The sequence below is a fragment of the Daldinia vernicosa genome (genome assembly GCF_022497035.1).
Source record: "Daldinia vernicosa strain CBS 139.73 unplaced genomic scaffold F5Y00scaffold_8, whole genome shotgun sequence".
Taxonomy (NCBI): Eukaryota; Fungi; Ascomycota; class Sordariomycetes; order Xylariales; family Hypoxylaceae; genus Daldinia; species Daldinia vernicosa.
The window spans coordinates 48683-72635 of NW_025953924.1; the positions used below are offsets into that span (position 1 = coordinate 48683).

General features: G+C 45.2%; 3 protein-coding genes across 3 annotated transcripts; all 3 read left to right on the forward strand.

Annotated features, from left to right (window-relative positions):
* Positions 1-2008: 2008 nt before the first annotated feature.
* On the forward strand, positions 2009-3741 carry F5Y00DRAFT_228175 (mannose-binding lectin). The gene is made up of 2 exons (XM_048006590.1): positions 2009-2338; positions 2545-3741. The coding sequence occupies exons 1-2, from the start codon at positions 2111-2113 to the stop codon at positions 3640-3642; spliced, it is 1326 nt and encodes a 441-aa protein (XP_047867831.1). The 5' UTR covers positions 2009-2110; the 3' UTR covers positions 3643-3741.
* Positions 3742-11759: 8018 nt separating this feature from the next.
* Positions 11760-15426, forward strand: F5Y00DRAFT_258859 (ras GEF; the record flags this gene model as incomplete). Its single annotated transcript, XM_048010774.1, has 2 exons — positions 11760-12305; positions 12364-15426. The coding sequence occupies 2 exons, from the start codon at positions 11760-11762 to the stop codon at positions 15424-15426; spliced, it is 3609 nt and encodes a 1202-aa protein (XP_047867832.1).
* A 4856-nt stretch (positions 15427-20282) lies between these two features.
* On the forward strand, positions 20283-22347 carry F5Y00DRAFT_228184 (MFS general substrate transporter). Its single transcript, XM_048006591.1, has 3 exons — positions 20283-21712; positions 21776-21917; positions 21975-22347. Exons 1-3 carry the CDS (start codon positions 20496-20498, stop codon positions 22131-22133), a joined length of 1518 nt encoding a protein of 505 aa, XP_047867833.1. The 5' UTR covers positions 20283-20495; the 3' UTR covers positions 22134-22347.
* The last annotated feature ends 1606 nt before the right edge of the window (positions 22348-23953 follow it).

Consider the following 23953-nt stretch of genomic DNA (forward strand, 5'->3'; position numbering starts at 1 on the left):
TGCTTAATGCAGGGACACTGCCACTCTTGCATACGCACCATCATACCTATTATACAAATGCAACATACAAGCTCGTAAGCTCTCGGGGACCACATACGTAGGTACATAATGGTGGGGAGAGGGGATAGGAAGGGTTTGGAATTAGACTACCCTTACGATGGGACTTTCGTCTACATATGTATTGATGCTGAGTCTACAAGATAGAATATAAGCAGTAGAGGTCTAGCGCTGTGATAACATGAGCTTTTCAGTCAGTAAGCCTGGAATACGGGCATTAGGGTTGTGTGATCTATTACTTACCTGCCCACATAGTGGCGTGGGCACTTACATAGAGAATCCATAATAGCCCGAATTTCTATCACATCACACCGATACCGCAGCATCGTGGTGGGCTTGGTCACAGGAACAGGTACCTAGTCGTCTTCACGTTATGATCTACTTTTATTGCCTATAGCACAACAAAAGACGCAATATCTTATAGAGAATATATTATATCCCGTATAACATACTCTATGAGAATAGTAGTATGCGAGTGCGCGGAGTGGGGGTTAGTGAAGACAAATGAATTAGGTACAGTTCCCTCTTTACATCTCTGTTCCCCTCTACATAATGAGCAGGGTTCATATATGTGGGGGGAGGGGGGACACGGATGTCTCGAGCCTCTACAAGGAAAATCTCTAAGCATCCTAAGCCATGTGATGCTATAGAAGTAAAGAACAAGGTCGCGGCATAATTGATCAGAGAATCTTGCTGCATCTATGTTGTGGCAAATATTATACCCGAATAATCTGATGAGCCAGCAATATTGTCATGATAATTGCAACGGGAATATCGTCTTTAACTCTGCAAGTAGCCATTGAAGAAAATTTCGAAAACCCGGTTCCTATGTATGTATTAGAAACCATCCGAAGTCCGTTCCAAAGGGATTGTCCTCAGCGCCGCCAGACTGGGCCGTAACGACTATAAACGATGTGAAGAAAAAAGTCCGATTGATTGCGAAAGTGGGCGTATGTGCGCAGCCATCCGCTTCAAGGTCCAGATTTCATCTTCGTAGATCGTACGTCATACATCATACCAAAAACCTGACGTTCTCCTCTTATTGCTGTTTGCTTTCGAGCGTAGCACGTGGCCAAGAGAAATAAGCGTTTGAAGCCTGAAACTAGGGTGGCCTGATGTTGAGATGTTGAGAGTATACCTTGCGACGGATCACCTAAGATCTGCAAGCCCACGCTACTCGTCATAGCGTAACGGATCTTTCCATAATTCTCCATACCTTACCTAGGTTACTATGTAAATTGACGATAACCTCACCTGAGGGACGTGCGCGGGTGATCTTGAACCGGCTCTCGGGAAACTGTATCCCGCTGTTGAACCTCCAAACAAATCTTGGCCAATGTGAGACGCATTTGATAAATCACGTATGTCTGGAGAGACTCCAGCAAAGTGGTAATTAGTAATATCCGTTATGAAAATAGTCGTATAATAACAGGTAATTTGCAAGTCTCATTATTATAAAAATGCAAGCTAGTTACTCACTTATACAGGCAACGCTTAGATGTTAGACCTATGTATAAGTACCGAGAGGTTAGAAGAACGCATAAAATATAAAATGAGATGCTAATCCGTATTTCTCGCCTATAGTTGGTCTGCTAAGTTACTACGATATAGTTATTCGGCTTCACGTGCGCTAATAATTGGCAATTAAGATTGGAAGAAATTCCATTAACCTTCTAGCAGCAGAATACAAAGAATGCCTATTAAGCTGGCTTGACCAGGGAGGCCAATCATCGTAACGGCTGAGAACATGAGCTAGAAGCCTTGTGGGTTTTGATAACGGCAACAGCCGTTAATAGTTGCATCGGCGTTGAATTTGTGCGGAGCGGCGCCGGCAGAGAACCTCATTATAGTAATCAAAGGCCGAGAGGATGGGGACTTTACGAAATGACAGATACGACCCTTCAACTACCTAATCTTCATTTTATCTTACTGGTGGAGGTATTACGCGTGCCAGTTACTAGGATAGCCTAGATAGAAAGAAAACATAAAAGGAGTTAAGCAATCACTGCTTGTAGAGAAATAGAAGTTAGCATCGACTATCGTCAACGTAAAGATGAAGCGTCCAACCACGAATCTTGCCGTCCCAGTCGGTGTGTTGGCCCTGCTAATCAGCGATGCACTGGCAGCCAGTAGCGGCGAGTTTAGCGTCCTTAGCATGAACGTCGCAGGCTTGCCAGATTTCCTCAATAGCAATGAGGTCCCGGGAGACAAGACCACCAACTCGGGGTTGATAGGCACGAAGTTCGCGCAGTACGATTATGACATAATTCACGTACAAGAGGTACGTACGATATTTCGTCTTCCCCTTATTTCGTAATGTATCGATGATTTGTAAGAGTTTAGCAAGTGGTCAGGTTTTGAAACCATCTGTTCCATCCCCCTGCGCTGTTCTCCTTTTTCGTTGAAACAGAGGTCTGAGGGCAAAGGGGCCGCGACATACATGTTGCATGATAGACAAGAAGGATCTAAGCTAAACGCAAAACCCAGGACTTTAACTATCACGCTTACATCTACGCCACTGACACGCACCCGTACCGCACGGCTACTTCGGGCGGTGTGCCTTTCGGCTCCGGGCTCAACACCTTATCGAACTTCGACTGGGTTGACTATGAGCGCGTCAAATGGGAAACGTGCAGCATTGGCTCAGGCGATTGTTTAACCCCTAAAGGTTTTGACTTCATGCGTGTCGCCCTTGATGATGGCGTTTACGTCGACGTATACAACCTACACGCAGACGCGGGTAGCGAAGACGGCGATATAACAGCACGTGCCGCCAACCTCAAGCAGGTGGCTGACGCCATTGACGCTCGTAGTTCTGGCAACGCTGTGCTTGTATACGGCGATACTAACAGCCGCTACACGCGGACGGGTGATGGTATCCGCATCTTCTCGGAGCAGAACGGACTCACGGACACTTGGGTTGAGCTCGTGCATGATGGCACTATTCCGAACGTCGAAACCATTTGCGAGAACCCAAGCACCACTAATGAATGCGAGACAGTCGACAAAATATTCTACCGCGGGAGCGCGCTTCTCGACCTGACCGCTACGTACTGGAACTACGAGAGTACCAAATTCCTACAGTCTAACGGCAGTATACTGTCAGACCATAACCCCATCACTGTGAATTTCACCTGGTCAGCGGGATCGAAGCTGCGACAATCTGGATTCTGGGGTGGCCCGCACGGTACTTGGTTTAGTGATGTGACATCACTCTCGGGGAAGACGTCGCCAAAGGTCAGCACGCTCACCTTCCGGGGTGCAGAGAGGTTAGATAGCGTTGGCGTGACGCTGGCTGATGGCACGACGTTTACGCACGGAGGTGATGGTGGCAATACTGCGACCTTGACGCTCAATGCCAATGAGTATTGGACTAGCGCTCAGTTGTGCCAGGGCCAGAAGAACGACGAGACGCGCAACTTCTATATAAAGGCTACAACGAGTACTGGCCGGACTCTAGAGGCCGGAACGTCTACTTCGGCTTGCTCGACTTTCACGGCGCCGGATGGGTGGGTCATTGTCGGCTTCCTAGGCCAAGACGGTGATGAGATGGATCAGCTAGCATTCGTGTATGCACCGCAGTAGGTCGAAGCCATTCTACCGAATTCGTAAAGATATTTAATCGTAGTTAATAATACACCACTATATTTCTATGATATCACTGGTAGACGCCCGAGGTGAGGGAAAGGGGCTAAACTACAATCTATTTGCCGAACTGATCTAGACTATTCGGCTATGTAGAGCATGCATCATGTTGTCGTAGTAGCATAGCCTAAATGGTAGCATCTACACTACGTACATTTAAGCCGTATCTTTTACATCTTGGAGTTTCTAACGCTAATGTGAGAAGATCGGCATTGCAGATGGTACTTACTATGGAGATACAGATCGCCAGGTCCTACATAGTTGCGGAGGGGGTTGCAGAGCATGCGGCCACCTCGTTTCCGTTTTTCTTTCTTCGGCGCACAAATGTTGGATGGCTGAATATGGATTAAATTAAGATTCCCTCGTGGCTGCTCGTGTACCTGCGTTGCTCGCGTGGCTCCCGGGGTTAAAGTAAGTACGTAAGTCTCGTAGTGCGACATTGTGTATGACGAGATTGAGTGGTTTCTGAGCCAACTCGATACCGACGATAGATATGCAATTTATTGTGTATACGAGCACCCCTTTCTCGCCAAGACGGAGCTTGGAGCTTTGCTGTGTTACTTCATATCGGGGTAGGCAACCCGGTCATAAAGTGCCGGAAAGGCTTACATAGTGTGTAGTATAAGTTCGTGGCTCTTGTTAGTATGCGTCTCGACTCTCCGATATGAGAGCCAAAGAGAAGACTAATATGTAATATTCGCATCCGGTATCATGTCTCGTTTCATTACATAAAAGACGAGACTAACGTATGCTCGCAACCGTGCTCGTGTTCATGCGTTGCCCGGACTGAAATCAGATCCGAGCTTTGCTGGAGCCACCCATGGAGCGATCATCCCCCCAGCCTTTCAAGTAGGTTGCCGCTTTTTGGAACCGCATCCGCGAGATCTAACTTAATCTCATTTATCATACGCGGTTCCATTGACGTCGTGTAAATGGATGGCTAACGCTTGGGATGGTAGCTCCCCGAGATGGTCCTTGACGGGCATCGAGGCGTAAAGAATTGGATTTTGGACGGATCGAACGGATATCGAAGATACACTAGATGAAAATGCGAGCAAAGACCAACGGTTCGTCCTACAATTTTAATCACCCAGGCAACTTCACCGATGCCCCCCCAAATTTCATATATTTCGCACATAGCGTGTAAGCAGTTTAACAGGACGCCGTTGACACTAGGGCCGTTAGATCAAGCCATAGTTCGTAACTAAAGGACGGAAAACCCGCCTCGTGCCGTCGCCTCGTTTTGCTTTTGAGGACCCCACACTATATAATTGTTCAGGGCTGAGAGAGCCTTTGTATTCCCTGAAAACTCGCGTGGCGTGCGCCGCGTGGATGGCAACGGATTTCATTGGTAGTGCCCTGGTGCAGTAGCTGCTGCCGTTGGCTCCATTAGAAAACTAAGACAATTCTAGACCTAGGATCATGATCAAAGCGGTAATCCCAAAACTGACCGGGTTTGCACTGTCACTATACTAACTAGCGACAAAATTTGGAAAGGCGGGAGGCTCGTGGCTTGCACTACGGAAACTCATCCGATGGGAACCAATTTAGAGTCTTTGAAGGCTAGATGTGATACCCTGAATTTTGAATAGCCTTTATAGTAATGGGTCTTGAGTTAAAGATGGGACGGCTGAGTAAATATTGTATATATATGTGGGAACTACGGCTACTCTGGAAACATTGTACTAACGTTATCGTCAACGGGTTATGAAATTTGAGGCGTGTAATAAACACGTTTTACTGAGCTGAGACATCGTGTCGCGTGGAAATATCGTATGCAAAGTGATATAGCCTTCTAGGCCTCCGCTGGGTCTAGAATCATAAAACGGTCGGGTGCGTTCTAAGTACTGCCTGTCTATCGTCAAGTCAATCATCAAAGCTTCGGTCGATATGTATATGCCGAGGGAAAATTATGATATACCTAAGTCTTGGAGAACTGGCCGCAGTTGGCAGAGGGATGGATCCGAGAGTTCGGTCAGTCCCAGCGTATACGAGCTCCTTAAAATTAATCAACTTTGATTGTTTAAAAACACACAAAACATGAGTTCGAGATTAAAAATCCTTTAGAAGTTTTATGAAAGATGGCAAAAACACTGAACCAAGACGCTGGAGATTTCAGGGGTACACACCAACGAACCCCCCGCAAATAAATTAACCGAATGAAAGCTTCCCGCGACAGTTAGATCTGAAGAGCGTCATTCCTATAGAGAGCGGATCATGCGCAAGCTAGCCTGTAAGGCTTATCCTATCTATTTAATATTGTCACTTTATGTTTTGCATATAGGTATGTTGACCTGAGATCCGAGTTGTCATAAGACCGCGAAGTGACTTACATAGCTCAAGTCGACATTGCGGGGCACCGTAACCATTGACATTGACAATAACCAGTAGCAGTCCTAAAAGCTTGAACCTACAATAGGTCAAAGAGCAATTTCACTAAAGGGGGTCAAGCTCAAAAGGAATAAATGTAGTAAGCAAGCTAAGATAGTTATGTGACTTATGACGATTCGGACCCTCAAGGATATACCCTGATCTTCGAATTGGCGTCTGGAATTTTTCTCTTCGTTCTAGCATCCTTCTGTCGCTACCTGGATAGGTATCCCGGGGATGCTTTCAGGATGGCGCTATGTATGATGCGAGATTACTGAGATGCATACATAGATCGTGAGCTAGGTAGCTATGGATAGTTTCAGGTAAATGGGCGCGGAGATTCTAAAGTTTTTCTTTTTTTTTCTTTTTTTGGGGGGGAGAGACTGGAGGCTCGAGCTTCTCGAGAAAAAGCTAGGGGTATCGACAGATGAGAAGCGCACAGACAGCTGCTCTCACATGCAGTCAACTCGAGGCCGCTACCTAGGTATGTACGTAATACATAATGACGAATCGAAAGCGTCTCGTTCGATATTCTTATCCTCTTCTTGTTTATTTAATGTTATAGTAGCACGGTAGCTATTAGGTATATGTCTTTACTACTCTAACGTTGAATAAGGCAGTCTTTCGCAACCCTCTGTAAACATATGCAAGGTAGATTAGGTACTTATCTACCTAGGTTTTACCCACAAAAGGTTACTGACAATGCACATAATCTAGAAGCTCAGCTTTGGAAGCGGAGTTTACAGCATGGGGCTCCTCAATCTTAATCCGCACAGGTTGTTGGATCGGTCCCGACTCCCTAGGATTGCACTGGCACAATACTGGAGCCACCCAATAGGCTACCTAGATATCTCTTACTTGGGTAAGAAATCGGAGAATATGTATGCGCGTATGATGCCGGAATGAAGAGTATTTAAAGGAAGTGCTTCTCTATTTTGAGATGAGGGATGTTTGATTTCTAGTTCAAAGCGATACAAAGAGTCTACTGGAGCGTAAGTAGGTATGTAATGTGACGTTGTTGCCTTTCACTACTGAATAAATATGTAGGTAAATACATACACGAAGCGCGTGTCTTAGTATTCTGCGCAGAATAATCTACGTGCGTGGTTAAGATTCGTGACGACACCAGGGCTTCTCGGCTCTACTCCCCAGATTGGCATCTGAACAAGGAAATGAGATGGCCGCTCGTAATCACAATTTAATTCCTTCGGCACCCACGTTTCTCACATGGTAGTGTGGCCAATGCTTTAAAGTCTTGGCTGGAGCCCTTTTTTTTGGTTCCTGCATCCATACGATCCAACGATCCAACGGGCTTGTGTGACTACTGCAAACTCCGCAGCGTGGCTTGACGCCAGAGAAGTCCTATGCATGTTATTCGCTGGGGCTGACTATTTGCAACCACGGGGGTATCATCACGGCCTTTCTGTGCGGACTGGAAGTTATAGCCGGTAGGAGTTTTTGTTGTTGTTTTCCTTGGCATAGATAGGTCTCGGTCGGCCTACTCGTTAGGTATGTTTCCGGTTGAGACATAAGACAACTTCAAATTTGCGACGTAGATGTAGATACGAGCTTGGAGAACTAGCACTAATATCCGTCAATTGCCAGTTCTCTGATCTTGGATTAAAAGTATATCGAACTCGGAAGTAGGTGAGCCGAGTAAATCGGCCGGGTTTTTTGCATAATCTATTATTGTCGAAGATCCGGAAGAACAGACATTTTTGGCGATTTCCAAGCTTGGTCAACGCGGCTACTCCCAGCTTTGCATTGCGCGCAGGCGGGAACAATGGCAAAAGCTTGTACGAAGAACTACAAGCTTTGCGGGCCTGTGCTGGATGATGTTGGACCCTGACGTCGTTAGGAGGAATCCCGGAACTGTGACATGCGTTGCCGTGTGCCGTCCCTTGAGGCTAACAGTACTAATCTATCATGGATACGGTATAGATTCCCTAATGCCTGGCATGCTTTGCATGGTCAAATGGTGTGGCTCGCGTGGCATTGCGAAGACGACACTATTCGTAAGGTAGCCAGTCAATTGAATAGTACCTCGGTGGTGTTAATTGTTAAAGCAATAGTCTCACAGCTGAACGTAGTCAAGTACGACGGATTCAGCAAGACAATTGGTTCGTGTCAGAAGCGACTGGATGTGTATATCAAATATACCTATCAGATTCTGTGGCAATATGTCGAAGTTCTCGATGTGATGGTGTCGCCGCTGGATGAGCTACCTATATGGGGCTGTCATTCGGAGAGGGTGGTGATAATGCAAGCCACCCGAGGCTCACAGCTAATCGGAAGGCTCGTAAGAATCTTGTGGCTACCTATGGCGGTGAAGCCTTGAGAGTATGGTTCGTCGGTAAGACTTCAGAGCAAGATACCTCCTATATCCTGGCTATTAGAAACCCATCAAGCAGCTCACAGGTAAAGCGTATAATCGACGTATGCGAAACTCATATCGTATACGTATGGGAGTAGCGCTATTGAACAATGCATTGTATTTTTGAGGCTTACCATCCTGTGCCTGAATTTCAACGGCGGCGCGGGGGGGAAACGTGAAGGTGGTAGAATGCAACTGGGCTGAAGACCACCTGTAAGGTGACACGGCATGGGCTGGTCTAGTTTTCTATTGGTGTAGCAGTTATATGTACATATCCAGTAGGTGGTGTGATTGTTGATGTGCGATTATTTGGAGATAGTCGCACTCGGGAGTAGCGTTGCGTGACTTACATACATACAACACGATGATTTCTTTATTTCACGAATACTTAATCCAAGCGTATATGGCATGGCATACACATTTAAATATCTAATTTTTGTTCGATAAGATTATTGATATACGTGATCTATGTTTTATATACGAGATAGATATCTGCTTGGTGTACCTTATTGGGTACCTGCTTGCTTGAACCTAGTACTGTATGAGAACAGTCCTCGATAAATGCATGTAATCATAAGTGACGATATTAAATGTACGAAAACAATATATCCGAGATACGTCAGTTTTTAAGCAAACCATCTCTCTCAAAAGTCGCCGTTCCATTCATAATTCCTACCGCGGAAACCGGACGAGCAGCACTCTCACCTACACAGTAAGATTATATTTCCCGCGGACTAGGTCTAAGTGGCTCACCGGGATCGACCATCTCGATACTCTATAAAATGGCCCAAGTTTCCTGTCTGCGTGGTACACTAACGCAAAACCCCCCGACTCCATACATACGCACATACATAGATCTGAGGCCATCATCAATACTAGTGCTATTAGTGGAACTTGCACCAACTAACGGAATCCTTAGTGTATTATACCTGGCAGTTGGATAGCGAAAAATATAACCAACAAGCCTACTAGTTTATTGATCATCAATACTTCCGAAAACACCACATTTCATAACCAATGGTGGTTTTAAAAAAGCCTTATAACGTGTCATGTACCTCTACGAACGTTTAGATCACGACAATCAATAGTTTAAGCTTATCCAACGCCTTTCTCCGTATTCCCCATAAGGTTCTCTGCCTATTGGCCACATCCTAACGAATCTTCTTCAAGATCTATAGTAGCTGAGTCGTGTTCCTCTTAGGAGAGGTACGCCTTTTCGTACGCCCCGAAGGTCCCATGGAAGCTATCTATCAATATGTGTGTTTAGGTTCGAATACTGCATCGTATAATGGCCTGTGGATGGTATTGAGATGGTTGTCTGCTAATATTGCCGCTTGGCGCCAGGCGAAAGAACGCGCGAATAAGCGATCAGAGCTGCAACTGCAATCACTATCAAGCGGCTAGAGTCTTTAGAAATGGGTCTTTGAGGTCGGCGAACAAAGCTTTGGATTATTCTAGTTAAGGATAAGACGCATCTGTTCAACTTTGTAACCGGCCTTAAGCCGAGAATCGTCAATCGTACCTACCCTGAGAGCTTACAGTATGCTTGACTGTACTGCACGTATCTACAGAAGGTGCATCCCGCACTATCTGGTCGAGTACCTGTGTATCTATACCTTAGGTGGTACCTACCTACCTAAGGGAAGCCCCGGAGACCCTGTAGGGTATCCCTGTGCGACATAAGAGGTACCCACTGCACCTAACCCATGCTGGGTGTCAAACTAGCAGCCTTCCTAACCAAAAGCTCTAGCAGAACCCACCAATAGGTGGTGACACAGGACCCACTGAAGCTTGTCTGTCAAGGTCGCAGTTCCCGAACATGCCCCTGGTTGCTCCTTCCCCCCCCCTTTGGAGATACGTACATATTCCCGGCTTGTAGGTCCATCATGCCTAATAAAAATGTTGCCGAGTCTTTGTTAGGCATAGCTGCATGGGGGGTTGCAACGGGCAGGTCCAATAACGTGGATAATTAAGATAATAGTTGCTAGTAGGACGTGCAGGAGCGCATTGGTATCTGTTTTTCTCGTGCATCTCCCCAACCTATCTTGCCGCATCTGCATCTGCATTTTGTCCTACCATCTCCTTCAATCCACTTACACAAGTTCAGTTTGACTTTGTAGGTCGAGTATTTGCGGCGGCACAGGACGCAACCTAAGTGATCAGACGGGTCTGAGTACAATACGACGCTTTCACCCCTCCAATACTCATCCGTCTATCTTTCACATCCCCATTTGATGTGTTGATTTCCTAAGCGCTCGAGATACTAGTCGACCACAAATATCCATCCACAATATTTCTCACTATTCTCTCGGACTTGGTTATGGACCCGGAATAAGTTGGGATTGAAGGAAAGCTTGCAATTGATAGGACGACCAATTCGAGAGTAAAAGTGTCGACACGATATTGGACTTATCCGCGAACTGGTGGAACCGTTTTCGACAATCGCAGCTATTGACATCGACTATCTCAACTATCTCATCGCCTACCTTTCGAGAAGCTTGGATTAAGGCATTCAGCGCCCCTCTTCCGTTGGGTATACTAATTGCGGATTGTGGAAAGGTGAATTTTCATTTCCTTTATGATTTTCCTGGATATTTTCGTGCGAGCTTTTTCGAAGGAAGGGAATCAAGAATATTGATTTTGCGCTTCCCGGGTTGGTGCATCAAAACCCACGAGGTACGCATACGGGCATAGTTCTCTTCCGATTTCCTATCGCGCATGGTAGGACGGAGGAAACGATCTTCTTTACTGCCTAATATGGTATGCTACATGTCAAATGGGAAGAGTCGTCATTGGAAGCAATTGGATCTGAGACTTTGCGTCAAGCACATACCCCAAAATTGTTTAAGCTAAGCTACCTCCTAGGTAGACAGCTTCAACATTCCTATCTTGGACCCCTCCTGTCTAGAAACCTCATAATATTTTTTACTTTATCTCCCTTCATTCCATCAGGTTCTCAATTTTCTTCGCAGCAGCAGTGGCAAACAACAAATGGTCGCGTACTAACACATTTTCTGTTTCTCTCGCAGGTTCTTCTGGCTATTCTACAACGCCTCCTCAACCTGAACAAGCAGTGTTCTCGCAATAACCTCATATCGAACTTTCTAGAATCGCCTATTCCAGATACAGTTATTCATGGTATCAAAAAACTTCCGAGTCTCGAGACTCTCAGAGAAGAATTAAGACGTGGTGCACGTCCGCTAGAGCACCTACGTCGTGAGGAGTCTGGATATCTCCTCTATCTACTAGCTGTTGCGAAAGTGACAGCAAAACTTGGTCCCATGGTTTTCTACAGCGCAGTTTTACAGCAATCATGATGCTGGATGACCAACCTATGCGAGCGAGCCTGCAAGTGGCTCCGCTCGCAATCAACAAGAACCGCTACGATGAAGCGGCAGTGAACCTGCAGGAAGGTGAACCAACAACATCCACACATCCCTACTCTCAGTCCCAAATAACTCCGCCTTCGACTCCCAATGATTCGCAGGAGGAGTTGGTTCCCCAACCCACACAATCAAATCCTATCTTTCATAACTACCTCCGAGCGTTTTATCCGTTCCATCCCACATATGCTATGTCAGATTCGACCGTTACACTACCCTTGAACGAAGGCGACGTGGTCTTGGTCCACTCTATTCATACTAATGGGTGGGCCGATGGGACGTTGTTGATATCTGGTGCGAGGGGATGGTTACCAACGAACTACTGCGAAGCGTACGACCCCGAGGAGATGAGGAATTTACTCAATGCATTACTGAATTTCTGGGACCTGCTAAGGAGCACAGCGACGAACGATCGGGACATATTTAGCAACCAGGAATTCATGAAAGGCATTATTGCAGGCGTGCGCTATCTATTGGTAAGCTATAAGATTTGTGTGGAATTGTTCCGGTTACAAGTAGCTAATCGTGTCCCAGGAACACACACACTGTTTGACTCGGGAGTCAGCTACAATACAGAGGAGCGAAATCTTACGGCGTGGTAGGAAATCGCTGCTATCCGAGCTATCATCTTTAGTGAAAATTGCCAAACGACTCCAAGAGACATTAAGAAGTTTACCACAATATATCCACGATGTGAATGATATTATTGATGAGATGATCCTGAAGGCATTCAAGATCGTCGTAAAAGGCGTTCGATTTCTGGACTTGATTGAAGACGATAGACGGTTACGTGCACCTGCAGTAACAGTTATGGCAACTGTTGTCGAGGAGCCATTCGTCCCACCAACGCCACCTTTGGAGTCTACGGAGTTTGAGAGCGACCGGAGAGACGAAGCTGCATCTTCCCGAACAGCTGTCGATGCAGTGACCACTAAAGGGTTGGCACCACCGGCAGCCGACGACGCACAAACAACTGGATCCACCAACAAACGATTATCATCTGGTGTTTACTCGTCTACCAATGTAGCAAGTAATCGGATGTCTCAACTCAGTTCGTTACACGGAAATCGATTATCGGCTACTATATCACACAGAGTGTCTCTAGCCGGTCCTTCTCCATTATCGCATCCCCAAAATCTTGTTTCAGAGAGGCTCAATTCCTGCCACGATACGTTTTTATCGCATCTTGGATCTTTCATTGGCCGATTACACGTCCAATCTCAATCCCGACCGGAACTCGCCCTGGCTATTAAGCATTCAGTTATCTCAGGCGGAGAGCTTTTCTCTGTAGTAGATGCGATATGCGACCACAACATATCCGTTTCGGACACGTTGGGACAGTCGCGTGTAGCCATGTACGATCGTATCAGAGATTTGGTCTACTTAGCCCGTGAGATTCTAGGTAACCGAGGACCTGACGGCGAGGACGTCATTATGCCACAAGATAATAGTCGGCTTCTCTCAGCCGCTACTGGGTGCGTCAAGGCAGCTGGTGAGTGTGTGGCAAAAACCAAATGGGTTCTAGAAAGAATAGGCGATTTCGAATTCGAAGTCGAGAATGGAAACTTTGGCATTGACCTGGGTGTCTTTGAAGCCGTATCTGAGAGCCAGCCGCGAACTCCAACCGAATCAACAATTTCAGAAACTAAAACACCAGAGTCGTCATCTAGGCCAAACCGTTCGACTCAATTATCGATTGACAAGCCGCTCCCTGAGGTCCCTGTTGAAAATATGCAAGGGCGAGAAAGTTCCGAGGAAATCTCTTCGCCTGCATCAAGGCCGCAATCGATGATTGCAGATGATAGAGCATCGAGCATGGCGTCTTCTGTCTCCTCCATTCGGCCTTTACCCCCGGCCCTACCAAGGCTTACGACTGCCATTCTGCCAAATGAGCCGTATAGCCCTACGACAGAAAGTTCGCAAGACGTCGAGTATCAGAATTCCTTCCGATCTGATACGGGCACAGCTTCCAGTTCTGGAAGTAACAACACATATCTAAGCCGTGACTCGGAATCGAGCATGGTGTCCGATATTTCCACGTGTGCTACTACACCCGATATTACACTCGTACCAAAGACTCAACCGTCCTTGTCAGACTTAAGTACAGCAGGCAGTTCCAGCATAAGCGAGGAAGTCGAGGAGCTTGAGTCGAAATTATTAGAGAAAACATTTGCCAATGAGCTAATGTTTAACAAGGAAGGACAAATCACTGGTGGCTCGCTTGCTGCTTTAGTTGAGCGTCTTACAACCCACGAAGCGACGCCTGACGCTATGTTTGTATCCACCTTTTACCTTACCTTCCGGCTGTTCTGCACACCCAGCAAGCTGGTAGAAGCACTCATTGAACGCTTCGATTATGTGGGTGAAAATCCCAACGCAGCAGGCCCTGTAAGGTTACGTATCTGCAATGTCTTGAAGGGGTGGCTGGAATCACATTGGCGCGATTCCGTTGATCACGAAGCGTTGCCGCTCATTCAGAACTTCGCAGAGTTCAAACTTGGATCACTTGCTTCTCCAGGTGCAGGTAAACGAATCCTGGAACTCTCGCAGCGAGTTTCGTCCACAGATGGTTCGTTAGTACCACGTCTGGTGTCCTCTATGGGGAAGGCGAGCACCTCCACTTCTCAATGCGTCCCCATCGATACACCGATGCCCAACCCTACCATATCTAAAAGCCAACAGAATCTGCTCAATAACTGGAAGTCGGGGGGCAGCTGTCCCTCGTTTCTTGATTTTGAACCTCTTGAAATTGCTCGCCAGCTTACTCTCAAACAAATGAGCATCTTCTGCTCGATCTTGCCGGAAGAACTACTTGGTTCTCAATGGATGAAGAAGCATGGTGCATCCTCGCCCAACGTAAAGGCAATGTCCAGTTTCTCGACCGACTTGTCAAATCTCGTGGCGGACACTATTCTTCAACATCCAGAAGTTAAGAAGCGTGCCGTGGTCATCAAACAGTGGATCAAGATCGCCCATCAGTGCCTGGAACTGAATAACTATGATGGCCTCATGGCTATTGTTTGCAGTCTCAATAACTCGGTCATTAGTCGCTTGAGAAAGACTTGGGACCTTGTGAGCCCAAAGCGACGCGAAATGCTAAAAACCATGCAAGCTATTGTTGAACCATCCAACAATAACAAGGTCCTTCGAGCTCGTCTTCAGGGCCATGTCCCTCCATGCCTTCCGTTCCTCGGCATGTTTCTCACCGATCTCACGTTCGTGGATATCGGCAACCCTGCTACAAAACAACTTCCTGGCTCTGGCCCGAACGAGAATGGTTTAACAGTTATTAATTTCGACAAGCACACCCGGACCGCGAAGATCATCGGCGAGCTACAACGGTTCCAAATTCCGTATAAGCTGACAGAAGTTCCGGACATGCAGGAGTGGATTCAAGCGCAAGTTAACCGTGTGAAAGAGTCTGACCAGGGCAACGTTCAAGTCACCTATTACCGAAAGAGTTTACTACTTGAACCTCGAGAAACCTTTCTGAGAAGCCCAACTGATGGCTCGACCGCTACACCAGCAGGTCAAAGGGCGGATTTGTTTGGCTGGATATCAAGAGATCGGCACAATAATGCGACGATTTCTACGTAATGACGCCTACACGTAACATTGGCCATCATTATCGCCGCCTATCCTTACTCGTTACTACTTTTTCCGTCAACTTTTCTTTTTCTTTTTTATCTCATCCATTGATACCCTATTGTTTCTTGTTTTATCGTCGAGCCCAATTATGAAGCATTTGGGATGTATCATGTCAGGTACTGGCGTTCACAGGCAGGGGAACAAAGGATAGTCCTATAACTTTTCTTGTTGGCACATATATTGCCTGGTCGCATATACATCAACTGACCACCGGTCCTCAGGGATTTGGCCTATGAGTTGATACTCAATTGTTCCTCTGCAATCATTTGGAAAAATGGTGGATGGAGTTTGGTATACATTCGATCAGCATTCACAAGGCGGGGAAAAGCATTTGGGCGTAAGCATGGATGTTATGCGTGATCAGGATATTAAGGGATGACACGATATTTCCAACGCCCACCAGTTACGCGAAGGGGGAGAACTTATTGTATGAGATACAGGTACTTGATATGAGGTGTGAGAGTATGTACTACCGTAGCTTTCTACGCTCGGGAGATAATCATATTGGCCAATGCATAAGACTATTATCCGCTATGAATTTGCTTTGAATCTGCTCAGAGATGGAACCTGAAACTAGCTGTAAGGTTTAGTTACCTATGTCTCGAATCGTCAACTTAATATAGCACGGCGCATTTTAGCCACGCAAGCTTCGTCATATCAGTAGCTCATCGCTAACAATACTCAATACGATTCATCCATCGAGCTTATATCAGCCCCGTTTATGAGTTATCTTAGATGTTCTAAAGATGTACTACCGAGTACCAGGCAAGACCTAACCAGACACGGTAGATACAAGGTCACTCTTACTTGTTTTATAAACCTACAAACCACAACTGACAATAACAGCTACACAGCATCGAGTAATTTATAGTCTCATTCGGGTTATAACCAAGTTAGTATTAGGCCTAGGTCGTAATCGGCTTGTTTACAGGCATGACTTTAAATACATATGACCTGGGCATCGGTAAAAAAATTAAGCAGTTGTTACCATATTTACTTACGGTCTCTCATGAAGACTATCGCAGTCAAACATTAGCCCCCTGATTGGTATCACGCATAAAGTGAGCGTTAGGATGGATAAAATCGAACTATCAATGTTTGTTTTTTACCCTTCTACGAGGGTGCTGTGCGCCCCTTATATAGTAGATCTACCCTGTAACTATCCCTAAAGTAGGCTTTACGGGTAAGCTAATTATACCAGGTGTAATTATAAATCATCAATGGTAAGGGAAGATTGCTAGAATCCCCTTAGGAACGTTATCATATTTATCACGTATGTCATTTCATATGCTTCTACGCGAACAGAAGCTTAGCAGTATAAGGAGCCTACTTGTACTACCTGCTACTTTCAACAGTACAATAGGTAGTCCTTTGCCTTTCTTTCCATGGCTCCCGTGAGGGCTTAAAGCGAGGCTTTCAAATCTTAATACTTTAGGTCGAAGCTATACATTCTACGTGTATTCATATATGATCCTTTCTGTTGAACTGGAGTCATGAGTAGGTGTCAAGTACGTAACTTCCAGCAAAAGCTGTTGCTCGCCGTTGGTAACCGAGGTTGGCTTACAAAGTGAATGTACATTATTGTTAGGACTCAAGATAAGACACTCAGGAGGGCAGTATACCTTCGGTAAGTCTAGCCAGAGCAACCCATGGCTTGGCTTGGGGTTCCGTGTGTAATACCCAAGTTGTTTCTATGTATTCTAGGTTTACTTATTATGATATAGCAAGTGCACCTCTTTATGTACTAACATTGAAGATTCGGCCAAACTATAGGGCCATTCATGAAGTTAAGTAGAGCTCTATTCGAAGAGTAGATTGTGTTTTTGTGTGTCGTAATTTGGTTTGCTGGCGATAAAAGCTAGCTAAACACGAATTGCTCAACTTGAAACTACATCAATCGTAATCTTATATATTCAAGATCAGCTCGCACAAGTCATTGGGTGATCTTGCTAATATATTAATTTTAGCAACGCACCGCTTCTATGTTCTATTCAATGATTGCGCTTGTGAAGATTGGCCCTGGTTTATTTTCTAAATTGAGAGTTTTTACTTGATTTGTTTGCACCCTGGCGCTGAACTGCCTAGTTGAGCGTTGGTTGGTTATCTAGGTAGGTATCCTTGTTGTGTTGATACCACTCCTTCACACAGGATTAATAAACAATGGGTATCTAGGCATGGCGTCGGGGGGCACAGTCATATGCCTCGGTATACTTTTTTTACGTAGCTCTAACATAAGAGTCTTGCGCTTGATGGACTTCGTAGATAGTCAACACGCATCAATCAAAACCTACCTACCGGATATTCTATAATATATTACTAGGATGGCTCATAGTTGCCATCTGTAGAATACATAGAAATGGAACCAAAGTCAGAACTCAATGGCATAACCATGTGGTTTTGAGAAGTTGGCTCACTAGGGCTGACGTTTCAATACTTGGCATCGTATCTGATGGGTCTGGGTATACCGCTAGATACGGATGGTACGATGTTAATTATAGTAATAAACCACCAACATTGAACGCCTGGGTACGGAGTGTCCTTCTGATCCAACATTTATCTAAAATAGGCATGCGGACATGGTATTTCTGAATGCCATCCCTGTATTGTTAAATTTGAATTCCGATTTGGGTTTTTCTTTTTCTAAAATCTTTTTTTCCTCCCCGCGTTTCTGATACAACCACAGAGCTTCATTACGTACCTACTTACATCTGAATATTGCTTTCGCGTGTTAATGCCATAGGTACCTATCTGACTACCTACCTAGGTAGATAGGAATAATTTGAAAGAGAGCGCTGTTGGTTGCGACTACGCAAAGCATCGTTCTAGAACGACGGACGTATGACCACGGCTAATGTTGCTGACCTGCTGAATTATCCAATGTAACCTCGCACGCTCGGTTGGCCATGTCGTGCAAGAAAGCCGTTACATAGTAACTTGTTCCCAGCTGGCTGTTCTGTGCCACATGCGAAGCGCAATTGCAAACTCGGAGTCGCACACAGGAACAACAACTCCACTGATATGAATTGTAGTCGTGGCTAAAAGTATAGTTTAGACTTGATGGGGTTTAGTTGAAGATTATACCGTAGCTGAGGATCTTGGTATGAAGTTTGTTCGGTATCGTATATCGTTATCTTCTGTAACATTACCCAGAGGATTGGAACAGGATGATAGGTACCTATGCATCGTAGCAGCAGCCAGCCAACCGCTTAGGGCACCAATCGAGATAAGACAAATGAATTTCGGATAATGTCAGTATCATATCATTCTCTAGTGGTGGTGTCCTCGGCCTTACAGAAGAGATGTATGTCTCTTGTGAAAGTCGGTTGGCAGTGTGTCTTCCCGTTAGTACAAGAGAAAAAGATAAATTTGGGCAACGTTACATATCACAAGAAGTACGGATTCAACTTGCTGACGAATAGGGGGTTTATCTTGGGCGGTATGCTTAGGTGCTCAGGTTTAATTGAAATCTTGCTCTCCAAGTATACATCTTATAGGTAGCGTACCTATGTACATAGATAGGTACTTGGGTACACATAAATGTACAACTTCCTTCCCCGGAGAACACTACGCCACCTAGCCAATGATGGCGATCCAATGATAATTCGTAGCGGGACTATCTCGTGACTTGGGGCTTTTTGTGTCCAATTAGAGGTGATCTATGATATCCATATTCGGCCCGCTGCTATCTATCTTCTTATCGGCTATCTTATTAGTCTACCTTCCATGTCCCTGTCTTTTTACAAATGTTTTCTTTTTTAGAGTATTGGGGAAGACGGGAAAGATGGTGTAGACAAACGCAATTCATGTAAGGGTCTTTTCTAAGGGTCTTCCCGCAAATCGAGAAGAGGGGAAAAGATCCCGTAACTTAATTGGACTTTACGAAGCCAACAATATTCCATCTACTATCTATTTCTAGAGGCAATTAAAGATAACACGACATTCCTACCTACTACCAACACGAAGTATGAAACAAAATATGGTACGAATTCAGCAGTAGGTACCTAGATAAGCTTAGCTCTCTAGCGCGTTTTTTGAAGCCAAGGGAACGGAGCTCGCGAAGGATTGCCTGCAATCTGACCACTTACCTTAGGTAGTCAAACCACAAATAACTTAGCGTCTCCCCGGTGCTCCAAAATCCCCAGAACTCTAAGAGCACTAGGTTAAGGTTATTAGTGGAGTGACATCGTTGATACCGTTGACACTTCAATGTTCTTTGTTTCGTCTTGTGCGACATACATAGGTACCTAGATATGTATACCTAGCTACCAAAGATATACGAGGGGTAATCGGGCTGGGCGTGTCACGTAACCATCATTCCGAGCAACATTCCCGAGCTTATAACGAGTTTTTCGGGGCTGAGGATTTATTCGGGGTTGAAAGTTAGGTTGGTATTACCATACCTACCGTATGTATCCAACCGTATTCCGTTCCCCCCCATTCCCCAAAACCGCCAACCACAAACTTCCCAAGTAGATCGTGACTTCAATGGTACCCATCCGATCAGCACTAGGTTAGGTAGGTGCAGGTACATTTTTCTGACACTTCTTTCGCTGGTACATTCCCGCATGCATGCATAATAGTGGAAGTGTTCCGCACGTGCCGCATATCGTATTAATCTACCTAACGTCGCCTTATCTTACCAGGGTGGATACCTTATACAGGCATGTACCCCAGTATTCTATTCTAAGACGATAGGTACCGTAGTGTATTTATTTTGTTATATTGTCTGGGCCCTTTCCGCTTCAGCGCAGCTCTCACTTTTTCCCATCTTCTGCCAGCTTAACGGTCAATATAATTTAGCCGCCACGGCGATTATTAATTTTCAAGGTATGTTCGTACTTTGCGCTTATATGCTAACGGGTACCTCATTGTGTTTTACTTCAAGCACTAGTACTTAGCATGGACCATCGTCATAATAATACCTAAGCTAACACTAGATATTTACAGGGTCTATTCTAGAGAGCTTTTCTTCGAATCGCTACATAGAAGAAAACTGACCAATCGACCAATCCTAAAAGATGGCAGACGCGAAAGAGGCGGCGGTCGACGCCGATACACAAGCCGTTCGAAGATCCCACTCGGATCTTGCCGCGAGTACGCACGGCCCCGAAGCGCGTCCTGATAGTTGGATGTATCGAGGTTTTCGGATCGGCGGGAAGGAATTCTGGTATGCGTCACCAAAGATCCAGCTTCTGATGGTGGCTTTCGTCTGCTTCATGTGCCCTGGAATGTACAATGCGCTCCAAGGTCTCGGTGGTGGTGGACAGGTCGATTCCACTGTGCAAGATCACGCATCCACCGCTCTTTATTCCGTCTTCGCTGTCGTCGCTTTCTTTTCCGGCTCCATCGCGAACAAACTCGGTGTAAAGATTACTTTGACTATCGGTGGTATCGGTTACTGCATTTACTCTTCTAGTTTGTTGTGCTACAGCCATACCGGCAATGTTGGTTTCGTCGTCTTCTCCGGTGCTCTTTTGGGTCTTTGCGCCGGTCTGCTCTGGACTGCGCAAGGAACTATCATGATGGCTTACCCCCCCGAGGAGTCTAAAGGCCGCTACATTAGTTGGTTTTGGATCATCTTCAACCTCGGCGCTGTTATTGGTAGCTTGATTCCTCTCGGACAGAACGTCAGCAATAACACTGGTACAGTCACGGATGGCACGTATATTGGCTTCATTGTTCTCATGTTTGTCGGAGCGTGTCTTACCACGCTCTTGGTGAATGGAGACAAGGTTATCCGTGATGATGGTTCCAAAATCATCTTGATGAAGAACCCTACTTGGCAGAGCGAGTTCATTGGACTCTGGGAGTGTATCTCCCTCAGCCCCTGGGTCGTTGCTCTATTCCCAATGTTCTTCGCTTCCAACATCTTCTACACATACCAGCAGAACGTTCTCAATCTCGCCTATTTTGACACTCGTGCCCGCTCACTGAACAACCTTCTTTACTGGCTCGCCCAGATTTTTGGCGCCGTTATTGTCGGATACGCTCTTGACATCAAATCGATTCGGCGGTCAATGCGTGCCAAAATCTCATTCGTCGTGCTTTTCGCCCTCACCTTTGTCATCTGGGGTGGTGGCTGGGCGTGGCAAGAGCACCAGCTTGACCGAGCGGCGTCTAAAGAAGTACCCGACGATCAGAAGATTGACTGGAGAGACAGCAACTTCCTTGCACCTATGTTCCTTTACATTTTCTACGGCGTGTATGACTCCGTATGGCAAACATGCATTTACTGGTATGTCCCTAGAATTTAAAATGACCTATGTAAATATTCGATGTCAATCTAACACAGTTTTAGGTACATGGGCGCTCTCTCAAACTCCGGCCGAAAGACCGCCAACTTGGCTGGATTTTACAAGGGTCTGCAATCCGCTGGTGCTGCCATTTTCTGGCGCTTGGACGGTATCCACACCGAATATAATACCATCTTCGCTGCTACCGTGAGTTCCACCCCCTTTCCTCCGCAGGTATGAATTCGTAACTAATATTTGAAATAGTGGGGTGTTTGTGCCGGATCTCTCCTAATTGCCGCCCCGATCATTTTCATGAGAATCAAGGACACTACCGAGCTCGACGAGGACCTTAAATTCAGTGATGAAACGGCGGGTGATGTCCTACCGACCGCAGTTCCGGAAGAGAAGCGCACTGAAGTTTAAGCAGTGATTTCTTTTATTTATATGCTTTTTTTAATAGTTAAAAACACTACGAGCGGGGTGTTTATGGTTTTGATAGAGCCATGGATTGAGCGGCTGAAGATTACGAAGTGGTTGGCATAACCTAGCCTACCGGTGTTGACGCATGATGATGAATATAGTATTGAACAAATTCATTCATAAGCATATAAATATACCCCATGATGCAGTTGTCAGATCTAAAGTTCTTTAATTAGTAATGGTATTAAGACTTGATGACGAGAACTATTATAGTACTTTCTACTTCAAGTAGAATAAACACTAGACTCGGAGTAAGAGATGTGAGCATTCTTCTTGTGTCATCTCTAATAACTCGATATCCCCGGATCTAGTCCCGGTCCCCATTATTACCCCAGTATGAGATTGATCGATCTTGTTTATCTCTACCATGAAGGGGCACGCTACCGGCCATCAGGATTGGTTCAATACGTAGGTACCTATTACTCAATCAATGCTATGCTAGCTAAATTGGCAGGGGGGCATTGAAAAGTTTCACAATGTATGTATTCAACGTTCCTTACCCCCCTTAAGCTAAGCTCCAAAGTGCAATGCTACGTTACTTTAATTGACTGCTGGGTCTACGTCCTTAATAATAGCACCTTTGCCCAGGTTTATAAGTATACCACGGGTTTAAGCGATTATAAATAGTATGCTGGAACTATTATCTATAATGACATGCTTATCATGTTGTCTATATGTCTTTCTTAGATGAATGGAAAACTATGAATTGATTGTCACAATAGCTCTAGTAAAATACTGGTCCTATATAAATCCGGAAGTCTTGGTAATTGGCACAAGACAATGCTTAAATCAGGACAGACTAGATGATATTGAAGACATCATAAATATTCCTCTTGGAATCATTCCACGTAATTACCCTCTAGCTTAATCCTTGTAGCAGATTCAAAAGGAGCCGCCGGCTTCTGTCGGTAGACAAGGTCTAGTCCATGTTATACGTACGTATGGATTAGGGGTAACGGCAATACAGCAATAAGGGTGACTCTCGTATAAACGATGCATGATTCTAAGATCGAGATAGATGCGGCTCAACGGGAGAGCCGCATCTATATACTCGTGCGGGACGGATTATCCTCTAATCCGATAAGGATCATCTAATCCATCTAGTCCAACAGTTTCCACTGTAGTGAAATTAATCATAGTTCCGGAAACTTCATAACATAATACTAGTACATCTCATGAGCCCTACGAATAAGGCACGACAGAAATCATCAAGCTTATGGTTGCCAGAGTTTATATTTGTGACGGATGTTATACATAGAGTGAATGTCGGGATCCTAGATGAGACATCTAGGACAAAGAACATGTTAGTATGTATACGAGCCATAGGCTTGTTAGATAGGTTTAGAGTTCCTTGCGGAATAACAAAGTTGTTTTCCATACTGTTTGGTTCCAGCTTGTGACAGTGAATATCATCATAGTAGTATTGAACTAGTAATAACTGCCTTCCTATCTTTTTACTACATTGCTGCGCGCCCCATATGTAGTAGATATACCTCTAACCTTCTTATACCCTGAGAATGGTGCTTTTGAGAAAAAATGATAACAATCACTCCTTAGTAAAATCCTCTTTTATTATAATTCAAGATTTTGCAACCTTTCTTATTCTTTCCGTAAGAGTTTAGGTCGATCTCTTTAGTACATATGCTAGTAACCTGTCCTGCGGAATTATTTTTAAATGAACGTATTTGGTTGTGAAATGAGTGATTGGGCACCTCCTAAGATATCTATGTGAGATAGGAAAGGGTCACTTCCATAGTAGATTC